This window comes from Salmo salar, chromosome ssa20 (assembly GCF_905237065.1).
Source record: "Salmo salar chromosome ssa20, Ssal_v3.1, whole genome shotgun sequence".
Taxonomy (NCBI): Eukaryota; Metazoa; Chordata; class Actinopteri; order Salmoniformes; family Salmonidae; genus Salmo; species Salmo salar.
The window spans coordinates 28,424,237-28,436,595 of NC_059461.1; the positions used below are offsets into that span (position 1 = coordinate 28,424,237).

Consider the following 12,359-nt stretch of genomic DNA (forward strand, 5'->3'; position numbering starts at 1 on the left):
TACCAAACAAATTTAAGGAAGTGCACTTTAAAATTCTACATATGATATATCCATGTAATTCTATGTTGTCCAAATGTGTGGCTATTGATGATATCTGCGTTTTCTGTTAAAAAGAAAGTGAGAATCTGAGTCACTTGTTCCGCGAATGTAAATTTGTGTCAGAATTTGGGGAAAACCTTGCAGAATACTTATTTACCATTATGAACACTACCCATGTTTTTGACATGAAGGACATAATATGTTACTACAGCAATGATAACAAGACCATTGAAATTATAGTGATTTTTTTTTAATTCTTGTTGCCAAATACTTTATATATAAACAAACATTTCAGAATTCTATACCAAAATTGCACATATTTTTGATTGAATTTAATAACCTTGTTAAGACATTATCCCTCGTGAATAATAACAAGAATAACATCTTCCTGAATCATTATGAGATTTTTTCAGCGTGAATACAATTGCACTAGAAATGTTTATTTTTTGTATTTTTATAGATTTAAAAAAAACCGTTTTAGTATTTTATTGTTAATACCTGTGTTTTGTTTTGTTTGACATGTTTGATGTAGCAATGTAAGTTGTTGATTTTTGTATTATGAAAAAATAAAATAATAATAATAATATCACATACTTCCTTACTAACATACAGGCATTGATCGGTGGTTGTGTTATTGTACACATTCAAAGATATCTATTACAAAGCTTAAGTGTCCCTCTTAACCAATACTCACCCTACATTTTGTTCTATGCTATAATCTTTATCAGCAAACGTCACTTTTTGTGAATTGTGGTACGATTTTTTTGTTTAAAAAAATGCACATAAAGGCTTCATAATTCAGAAAGGTAATGTTAACTGACTGATATTATCTCATAGAACAAAACGTATAAGATATCCTAAGCCTGTGTTAACCTCAGACCTTATTTTCGGCGTTTATGCCAAAACCCTACTTTGCAACCCAACCGATTCTTTCCCAGTTAATTTTCCCCATAGGAATGACTGAACGAATCGGAGGTAACACATTTTCGGTTTTTAAGACCGACTAGAAGGTTTTCACTAGGTTTTCACTAGTTACCACAGCTACAAAGTAAAAATGGTCTATATCCAAAACATTAATGAAAACAAAAACTTTTTTTGCCTTAATTTAAGGTTAGGCATACGTTTAGCAGTGTGGTTAGGGCTAGGTTTGACATTGTAGAAATAAGGGGGGTATGAATTTGTGGCTGTGGTAATCCACTGAGATATGGTTCAATCTGTGTCTCTGGCATACACCATATTTCAGTGGGGACCAACACATTTACAAAAATCAGGGTGCAGAAACATTTTATGAATCAAATAATTACAGAAACACCCCAAAAATATTTTCCGTATGTTGTCAATGATAATAACTCGATTTACTATGAGGTTTTACGTCAAGGTAGTCGTGAATGAACTCGTCCAAGAACGTAAACAGGAAGTGTTGATACGTTGCAAAGTGGCACATTTTCTATCGACTAAGGAAATACTTGAGTGTTCATGATTTATGAATTTTAACACGAAAAACTAAATGTCATTGAACTAACTGACACTTATTGTACATCTTTCGACCCTTGGACGAGTAGGAATCCTCTCGCTGCTATCATGCTCGCTTTCTGATACGTCGTGCAATCTTCTTTTGAATATTGTCAGTCAGTTAATGAAGCGAATATTGTCAGTTATAAAGCGAAGATGGCGTTGTCATATTTAGAAATATTCAAGTCAAATATGTGCCATTGTCTTTATTGGCCATAAAACATATTAGAACTTCGTAGCATGAGCTGTGTGTCCTGAATATCGTTTGAATGGGGAAACTGTTTGATTAGAGAGCTTACCACCGTGCTTTTAGACAAGCACTTGTAAGTCAGCTACAATGGTTGACCGTATTTGCGCAATATGGTTTTGGTTTGGCTCGAATCGTCCGGGATTCTTTCTTGGAACAACGTTTCTGTTAACTCTGATGGTGCTGATGTGGCTTGGTGGTATTCCAGCCAGTCTGAGTTTAGGCCCAGGTGGACAGTACCCAGGGTGCCGAGGTAGGTAATCTGCCAGACACACCTAGAGTAAAGCAGGTATGGAATTTGATTTGTTACCCCTGAATAGAAAATAGAAAGTAATCTTCCCTCTCTCACACAGATCTGTCACTCTATGCCTTTAGTCATGAGGAGCTGTCCTCTCTTCTCTACAACGCAATTCTCCTGCTGTTGCTTGGACCATGCCAGGAGCGACGCTGGGGCACAGTGGCTTTCCTTGCCCTCTCACTCCTCTCCATAGCTATCCTGCCTCCACTGTATGCCATCCTACTCTTCATCAGTGGGGATGAGGCTAGTCGTGTTTGTGGTTCCTCTGCCACCCAACTGGCTCTGTTTACAGCCCAGTGTCGTCAGGTGACCCAGAGGAAGCTGCTCAGATGTGTACCAGTTTGGTTCCTGCCCTGGCTTCTCTTACTCCTCAATCTGGTGTTGCTTCCAAGCACACCGGGTTTGCTCCACTTCTGTGCCATACTGATAGGACACAACTGTATCCTTCTCTGCCAAAAAATATAACAAATTATTGGAAAGTGTTTTTGTCCCCATTATCTCTGCCATATCTTTTACATTCTGTGATTATGTACCTTAACTTTGTTTAAAGATCGTCCATCCTTTATTGGGGTTTTGCAGAAAATAGAGAATATTGGGATTTTCAACTTCCTCCCTGATTGGGCCTATGTTCCTTACTACTCCAGGCTAAGGCTTCCCACCTATAACACCTCACAGAGGTGAGAACAACTCATAAGATACAGTAGCTTGTTGAAGTCTGATTTACTACTACCTATCCTGGGAATGGAGTTGGTGGCATGAGTGAGATTAGAGAATTTAATAGTCACATGTACAGGGTTGCAGGGTTGTACAGTGAATGCAGGACAAAGTGAAATAAAACAATGATACTTTGTTGTTTATTACAGATCTGGGCCATTCCCTCAGGTAGCTCCCACTAACAGAACCCCCATGGAGGACTTTCCGCCCGTGAACCCACAGCCTTGGTTAGCGTCTGTTCCTCATTGGCTGCTGGACGGGTCTGCAGCAGTGTCAGAGGCCCAGTTATTGGAGGAGCAGATGCTGAGGGCGGGGATATTGGCCTCCTTACAGGATGCTCCTGAGGAACCAGGGACCAAAGTTGAGGTGCCAAAGTCCTCAGTGTCCTTTCTGAGGTCAGTCAGGTTTACTAGGGCATTTACTAGTATAGAAGAGCATATTTGTGGCAGCCTATACACTGAGTGTACAAAACATTAGGAACACCTTCCTAATATTGAGTTGCACAACCTTTTGCCCACAGAACAGCTTCAATTTGTCAGGGCATGGACTCTACAAGGTGTTGGAAGCATTCCACAGGGATGCTGGCCTATGTTGACTCCAATGCTTCACACAGTTGTGTCAAGTTGGCTGGATGACCATTCTTGATACACACGGGAAACTGTTGAGCGTGAAAAACGTGTGTTGCAGTTCTCCACTCGAGAGGCCTAAAGAACAATGTTTTGTAAACTCAGTGTATGTACTGTATTTTTTTAAGAATCATTTTTGTAATTTGTCATATAATGCTTAACTTTGATTCCGGCCAAAAGCAAGCTGTGATCAAATATATCATCAAAGAAAATACTTTCTGAGCAAAACATACAGTACCGGTCTAAAGTTTGGACACACCTACTCATTCAAGTGTTTTTCTTTATTTTTTACTATTTTCTACATAAATAATAGTGAAGACATTAAAACTATGAAATAACACATGGAATCATGTAGTAACCAAAAAAGTTTAAAACGTATATATTTTATATTTGAGATTCTTCAAAGTACAGTGGGGGGGGAAAGTATTTGATCCCCTGCTGATTTTGTATGTTTGCCCACTGACAAAGAAAGGATCAGTCTATAATTTTAATGGTAGGTTTATTTGAACAGTGAGAGACAGAATAACAACAAAAATATCCAGAAAAACGCATGTCAAAAATGTTATAAATTGATTTGCATTTTAATGAGGGAAATAAGTATTTGACCCCCTCTCAATCAGAAAGATTTCTGGCTCCCAGGTGTCTTTTATACAGGTAACGAGCTGAGATTAGGAGCACACTCTTAAAGGGAGTGCTCCTAACCGCAGCTTGTTACCTGTAAAAAAGACACCTGTCCACAGAAGCAATCAATCAATCAGATTCCAAACTCTCCACCATGGCCAAGACCAAAGAGCTCTCCAAGGATGTCAGGGACAAGATTGTAGACCTACACAAGGCTGGAATGGGCTGCAAGACCATCACCAAGCAGCTTGGTGAGAAGGTGACAACATTTGGTGCGATTATTCGCAAATGGAAGAAACACAAAAGAACTGTCAATATCCCTCCGACTGGGGCTCCATGCAAGATCTCACCTCGTGGAGTTGCAATGATCATGAGAACGGTGAGGAATCAGCCCAGAACTACATGGGAGGATCTTGTCAATGATCTCAACACAGCTGGGACCATAGTCACCAAGAAAACAATTGGTAACACACTACGCCGTGAAGGACTGAAATCCTGCAGCACCCGCAAGGTCCCCCTGCTCAAGAATACATATACTTGCCCATTTGAAGTTTGTCAATGAACATCTGAATGATTCAGAGGACAACTGGTGAAAGTGTTGTGGTCAGATGAGACCAAAATGGAGCTCTTTGACATCAACTCAACTCGCCGTGTTTGGAGGAGGAGGAATGCTTCCTATGATCCCAAGAACACCATCTCCACCGTCAAACATGGAGGTGGAAAAATTATGCTTTGGGGGTGTTTTTCTGCTAAGGGGACAGGACGACTTCACCGCATCAAAGGGATGATGGACGGGGCCATGTACCGTCAAATCTTGGGTGAGAACCTCCTTCCCTCAGCCAGGCCATTGAAAATGGGTCGTGGATGGGTATTCCAGCATGACAATGACCCAAAACACACGGCCAAGGCAACAAAGGAGTGGCTCAAGAAAAAGCACATTAAGGTCCTGGAGTGGCCTAGCCAGTCTCCAGACCTTAATCTCATCGAAAATCTGTGGAGGGAGCTGAAGGTTCGAGTTGCCAAACGTCAGCCTCGAAACCTTAATGACTTGGAGAAGATCTGCAAAGAGGAGTGGAACAAAATCCCTCCTGAGATGTGTGCAAACCTGGTGGCCAACTACAAGAAACGTCTGACCTCTGTGATTGCCAACAAGGGTTTTGCCACCAACTACTAAGTCATGTTTTTCAGAGGGGTGAAATACTTATTTCCATCATTAAATTGCAAATCATTTTATAACATTTTTGACATGCGTTTTTCTGGATTTTTGTTGTTGTTATTCTGTCTCTCACTGTTCAAATAAACCTACTATTAAAATTATAGACTGATCATTTCTTTGTAAGTGGGCAAACGTACAAAATCAGCAGGGGATCAAATACTTTTCCCCCCCACTGTAGCCACCCTTTGCCTTGACGACAGAGTTCCCACATATGCTGAGTACTTGTTGGCTGCTTTTCTTTCACTCTGCGGTCCAACTCATCCCAAACCATCTCAATTGGTTTGAGGTCGGGTGATTGTGGAGGCCAGGTCATCTGATGCAGCACTCCATCACTCTCCTTCTTTGTCAAATAGCCCTTACACAGCCTGGAGGTGTGTTTTGGGTCATTGTCCTGTTGAAAAACAAATGATAGTCCCACTAAGCGCAAACCAGATGGGATGCCGTATTGCTGCAGAATGCTGTGGTAGCCATGGTGGTTCAGTGTGCCTTGAATTCTAAATAAATCAGACGGTGTCACCAGCAAAACACCATCACACCTGCTCCTCCATACTTCACAGTGGGAACCACACATGCTGAGATCATCCGTTCACCTACTCTGCATCTCACAAAGACACGGTGGTTGGAACGAAAAATCTCAAATTTGGACTCATCAGACCAAAGAACAGATTTCCACCGGTCTAATGTCCATTGCTCGTGTTTCTTTGCCCAAGCAAGTCTCTTCTTCTTATTGGTGTCCTTTAGTAGTGGTTTCTTTGCAGCAATTTGACCATGAAGGCCTGATTTACGTAGTCTCCTCTGAACAGTTGATGTTGAGATGTGTCTGTTACTTGAACTCTGAAGCATTAGTTTGGGTTGCAATCTGAGGTGCAGTTAATTGCCTCTTCTGCAGCAGAGGTAACTCTGGGTCTCCCTTTCCTGTGGCGGTCCTCATGAGAGCCAGTTTCATCATAGCGCTTGATGGTTTTTGCGACTGCACTTGAAGAAACATTCATAGTTCTTGACATTTTCTGGGTTGACTGACCTTCATGTCTTAAAGTAATGATGTATTGTTGTTTACCTTTGCTTATTTGAGCTGTTCTTGCCATAATATGGTCTTGGTCTTTACCAAATAGGGCTATCTTCTGTATACCACCCCCTACCTTGTCACAACACAACTGATTGTCTCAAATGCATTAAGAAGGAAAGAAATTCCACAAATAAATGTTTAACAAGGTACACCTGTTAATTGAGAGAATGCCAAGAGTGTGCAAAGCTGTCATCAAGGCAAAGGGTCGGTATTTTGAAGAATCAAAAATATAAAATATTTGTTTAACACTTATTTGGTAACTACATGATTCCAGATGTGTTATTTAATAGTTTTCATGGCTTCACTATTATTCTACAATGTAGAAAATTGTAAACATAAAGAAAACACACCTACTCATTCCAGGGGTTAACTTTTGACTGGTGCAGTATATGTCTTTTTTTAACATTATTTTCCCCTCTCAGGCTTCAGCAACTGGAGAAGATGGGGTTTCCTACAGATAAAGCTGTGGTGGCGCTGGCTGCAACTAGACAGCTAGATGGCGCCATCTCCCTGCTCATTGATGACAGAGTTGGGGAGGAGGCTGTGATGACATCCAAAGGGAAGATCCCCCTGCCACCAAGAAATACCTGAGGCCTGTCAGATCAGCACATGGTGGCCAACTGGACCTTGGAACAGAAGGTGTGATTTAGCATGATGATATTTGTATTTTCTTGAGTTTTGCTGAGCTGAACTTGTGTTAAAATGTACCCTGTGGGCTAAAAGGAAAAGACGAGTACCCAAATAAATGTCATTATGGAAAAAAACGACAATTGGCCTGTTAAAAAAGCAAAACAATTATTTATTATAAAAACCATCTAGAAGATTATTTTAGCACAATAACACATTAGCAATCAATATCAAATATGCCCAAAATGGAAAATACATATGTTACGTACTGTATATCAGCATATAAAACAATAAGCTTCTATTTCTTTTTTTAAATAATTCACAAAATTTGTATTATAAGATAAAGAAACAAATTATCAAAGAAGCAGTTTTTTTTTTTACTGTGACAGGGAAATCAGTCTAAGTATAAGAATGTAAAAGTGGTACAAAGTTACACAAAAATGTATTCAAGTTGCATCAACAGGTCCTGTACTACCGTGTGGTGTGTATGCGTAGGACTGAAGCTGCTGTAGGAGAAAGATACACGTGTCCCATGAGTGGGGGTTCTTAGAGATGTCATTTATTTTAAACCCATAAGCTAAAGCAGTGAACTACTGCCAGTTTATGCAGGAGCTGCAGTTTGGGGTTTGAAATAAATGCAGGAATTTGATCACATATCAGTTTTGGTAAAGGAGATACTTAACTATATGGGTATGAGTTTTGTATTCCAGCACTGCTGTTGAGAACAAATATTGTTTAAGAATGTAGAAACGGGTAGCACATAACTGCATTTTTTTTTGTGCACCAACAAATCTACAATAAAATGTGAATAAAATAAATACGATTCAATCTCTTGTTGGATTTGTTTGATTTAAAGCGGTGGTTATCAGACACCAAGACAAATACTGTACACTGATAAGCAATGCTTTCCAAAACGTGGTACTACTAACTGACATCTCAATAGGAAAGGTGTGTCATGTCTTCATCTTTATAGTGCACTACATAGCAAGGAGTAACAACACAATATTATAGAAACAAAACAAAAGGAATATAAGAGGAGTTTTTTTTGTGTACGTGTGCCTTGCAGTCTATACATGCTCAATATATTTAAATAAGTAAACCTCAGATTCCCAACATTGTTAGTCTAAACAAATTCTCAGAGCCAGTCTTTTCTTTTACACTTAATTCCTCCTTTAATTTACTGCAATTTTTACTATCCTGCAATGACCCTTATAGTCCAGAATTGTTTTCAGATGATTGAGCACCATTTAACATATCAAGCTTTTTAATGTTTGCATGTTTTCCAGAGGCCTATAGGATATTTTCTTGAAATATTTCCTAGCTGTAGCCACAGGGATGGGACACAGGGGGAACAGGAATGGGACACAGGGGGAACAGGAATGGGGAACAGGAATGGGACACAGGGGGAGCCATGGGTCTACGGGGTAAAGGTGGCTGGTACTGGTTCCCAATGGAGGTGGGCAGACTCCGGAGCACCAGTGGAGCTTCCCTGAGGTGTCCCCCACCTTTCGTCTGATGGTACAGCCCACAGAGGGTATCAGATAAGGTCTGGATCAGTAGAGTGCCAGAGAGACCTAAGGGAGGGGGTAGTTAAACCCAGCCTGTGATCCTCAGAGATGCAGCAGGGAACAATGCTACTTCCCCTGAACGTTGGTGTCTGAGGACAGAGGAGGGGAGACGAGCCGATAGGGTTCGGCTCCTGCTCGCTTATCCCTGTAGAAACCACCTGGGGACGCAGTCCCAAATTGACCATCTCCAGACCCTAGATCAGGCTCTGTTGAAGAAACAAAGAGTTGGGGCCATGCTACCCTATGCATACATATATGAGACATAAATATAAAATAGTTAGTTAATAGAGCACATTATTACATATGATAAAGCATTTAAACTCAGCAAAAAAAGAAATGTCCTATCACTGTCAACTGCGTTTATTTTCATCAAACTTAACATGTATAAATATTTGTATGAACATAACATTCAACAACTGAGACATAAACTGAACAAGTTCCACAGACATGTGACTAACAGAAATGGAATAATGTGCTCAATGGGATTGAGATCCAGGCTCTTCACTGGCCATGGCAGAACACTGACATTCCTGTCTTGCAGGAAATCACGCACAGAACGAGCAGTATGGGTGGTAGCATTGTCATGCTGGAGGGTCATGTCAGGATGAGCCTGTAGGAAGGGTACCACATGAGGAAGGAGGATGTCTTCCCTGTAACGCACAGCGTTGAGATTGCCTGCAAAGACAACAAGCTCAGTCCGATGATGCTGTAACACACTGCCCCAGACCATGATAGACCCTCCACGTCCAAATCGATCCCGCTCCAGAGTACAGGCCTCAGTGTAACGCTCATTCCTTCAACGATAAATGCGAATCCGACCATCACCCCTGGTGAGACAAAACAGCGACTCGTCAGTGAAGAGCACTTTTTTTCACTCCTGTCTGGTCCAGCGATGGTGGGTTTATGCCCATAGGTGACGTTGTTGCCAGTGATGTCTGGTGAGGACCTGCCTTACAACAGGCCTACCAGCCCTCAATCCAGCCTCTCTCAGCCTATTGCGGACAGTCTGAGCACTGATGGAGGGATTGTGCATTCCTGGTGTAACTCGGGCAGTTGTTGTTTCCATCCTGTACCTGTCCCGCAGGTGTGATGTTCTGATGTACCTATTCTGTGCAGGTGTTGTTACATGTGGTCTGCCACTGCGAGGACGATCAGCTGTCCGTCCTGTCTCCCTGTAGCGCTGTCTTAGTGCGTCTCACAGTATGGACATTGAAATGTATTGCCCTGGCCACATCTGCAGTCCTCATGACTCCTTGCAGCATGCCTAAGGCACATTCATGCAGATGAGCAGGGACCCTGGGCATCTTTCTTTTGGTGTTTTTCCAGAGTCAGTAGAAAGGCCTCTTTAGTGTCCTAAATTTTCATGACTGTGACCTTAATTGCCTACCGCCTGTAAGCTGTTAGTGTCTTAACGACCGTTCCACAGGTGCATGTTCATTAATTGTTTATGGTTCATTGAACAAGCATGGGAAACATTGTTTAAACCCTTTACAATGAAGATCTGTGAAGTTATTTGGATTTTTACGAATTATCTTTGAAGGACAGGGTCCTGAAAAAGGGACGTTTCTTTTTTTGCTGGGTTTATATGATGTTGCCATACAGTGCATTCGGAAAGTATTGACACCTTGACTTTTTCCACATTTTGTTACATTATAGCCTTATTTTAAAATTGATTAAATAAATTTTTTCCTCAAGCTACACACGATACCCTATAATGACAAAGCGAAAATAGGTTTAGAAATTTTTGCAAATGTATAAAACATAAAAACATAAATACCTTATTTACATACATTTTGCTATGAAATTGAGCTCAGGTGCATCCTGTTTCCATTGATTATCCTTGATGTTTCTACAACTTGATTGGAGTCCACCTGTGGTAAATTCAATTGATTGGACATGATTTGGAAAAGCACACACCTGTCTATATAAGGTCCCATAGTTGACAGTGCATGTCAGAGCAAAAACCAAACCATGAGGTTGAAGGAATTGTTCGTAGAGCTCTGAGACAGGATTGTGTCGAGTCACAGATCTGGGGATGGTTACCGAAATATTTCTGCAGCATTGAAGGTCCCCAAGAACACAGTGGCCTCCATCATTCTTAAATGGAAGAAGTTTGGAACCACCAAGACTCTTCCTAGAGCTGGCCGCCCGGGCCAAACTGAGCAATCAAGGAGAAGGGCCTTGGTCAGGGAGGTGACAAAGAACCGGTGGTCACTCTGACAGAGCTCCAGAGTTCCTCTGTGGAGATGGGAGAACCTTCCAGAAGGACAACCATCTCTGCAGTACTCCACTAATCAGGCCTTTATGGTAGACTGGCCAGATGGAAGCCACTCCTCAGAAAAAGGCACATGACAGCCCGCTTGGAGTTTGCCAAAAGGCACCTAAAGACTCTCAGTCCATGAGAAAAAAAGATGATCTGGTCTGATGAAACCAAGATTGAACTCTTTTGCCTGAATGCCAAGCGTCATGCCTGGAGGAAAACTGGCACCAACCCTACGCTGAAGCATGGTGGTGGCAGCATCATGCTGTGGGGATGTTTTTCAGCGGCAGGGACGGGGAGACTAGTCAGGATCGAGGGAAAGATGAACGGAGCAAAGTACAGAGAGATCCTTGATCAAAACCTGCTCCAGAGCACTCAGGACCTCATACCGGGGCAAAGGTTCACCTTCCAACAGGACAATGACCCTAAGCATGCAGCCAAGACAAGGAGTGGCTTCGGGACATGTCTCTGAATGCCCTTGGGTGGCCCAGCCAGTGCTCAATCGAACATCTCTGGAGAGACCTGAAAATAGCTGTGCAGCGACGCTCCCAATCCAACCTGACAGAGCTTGAAAGGATCTGCAGAGAAGAATGGGAGAAACTCCCCAAATGCAGGTGTGCCATGCTTGTAGCGTCATACCCAAGACGACTCGAGCAGGTAATCACTGCCAAAGGTGCTTCAACAAAGTACTGAGAAAAGGGTCTGAATACTTATGTAAATGTAATATTTCTGTTTTTTATTTTTAATACATTTGCAAACATTTCTAAAAACCCGTTTTTGCTTTGTCATTATGAGGTATGGATGTAGATTGATGAGGATTTGTTTTTAAATTTTAGAGTAAAGCTGTAATGTAACAACAGTTTGAAAAAGTCAAGGTGTCTGAATACTTTCAGAATGCACTGTGTGCCTAACTATGAAAGTGATCTAGACAAGTCTAAATCTTTGAGTTACATCAGCTATTTAGTGAATTAATAAAATTGTACTAGTAGGAGCCTACTAATGTGAGTCCAGTTACACAAACAACTCTTAAATCAAAACAGACATAAAATATATATTTTTCATATGGTCCTTGCATGCCTAATGCAGTAGATAATGTACTAGTGTGACCTGGGGGTGAGGATGGTTACCAGCGTTACCTGGCCAGATGATAGCCTCCAGCAGTGTCACCCTGCGAGCCAGAAGCTCCAGGTCTGCCTGCAAGTCTTGGAACATCTTCAAACTAATGTCCTATCAGAGAACAGTGACAAGGGGACTGGGTGAGGGGTGGGGAGTGGACACACCAGGCCTGGTCCTGGGGCTGTCTGCCTCTGGCCATACCCACTGTCCCACGGCCCAGGAGTGGAGGAGGGTGGGGTGACACCCAGCCTCGTCTGACCCCTGCCTAAAGCTGACCCTGCTGCCTCAGGCCTCCTACTCACCATGAATACCGATCATAGTCTCGAGGATTAAAACCCTCTCAGCTAAGATCTTCAGCGCTTCTCTGATCTGATGTATCCCGTCCCCCTGTGAAGATAGATATAGCCGTCAAGGTAAGGAGCACAAGCCAAACAAATTGCTCGCCAAGG

General features: G+C 41.9%; 2 protein-coding genes across 4 annotated transcripts in view; one reads left to right on the forward strand and one right to left on the reverse strand.

The window, feature by feature from the left end:
• Positions 1-1,434: 1,434 nt before the first annotated feature.
• On the forward strand, positions 1,435-7,794 carry rhbdd3 (rhomboid domain containing 3). Its single transcript, XM_014161215.2, has 5 exons — positions 1,435-2,051; positions 2,152-2,535; positions 2,647-2,773; positions 2,960-3,205; positions 6,762-7,794. Exons 1-5 carry the CDS (start codon positions 1,889-1,891, stop codon positions 6,928-6,930), a joined length of 1,089 nt encoding a protein of 362 aa, XP_014016690.2. The 5' UTR covers positions 1,435-1,888; the 3' UTR covers positions 6,931-7,794.
• The window catches only part of emid1 (EMI domain containing 1), a 98,257-nt gene continuing 93,015 nt past the window's right edge, over positions 7,118-12,359 (reverse strand). For 2 of the 3 annotated variants that reach the window (XM_045703159.1, XM_014161212.2), the window contains 2 exons: positions 11,931-12,021; positions 7,118-8,740 (listed from right to left, as the gene is read on the reverse strand). In XM_045703159.1, the coding sequence (XP_045559115.1) occupies positions 8,601-8,740; positions 11,931-12,021 (231 nt within the window). In that variant the 3' untranslated portion in view covers positions 7,118-8,600. Of the gene's footprint in view, positions 8,741-11,930; positions 12,022-12,212; positions 12,298-12,359 lie in introns of all 3 variants that reach the window. The other variant, XM_014161213.2, reaches the window with a different exon arrangement.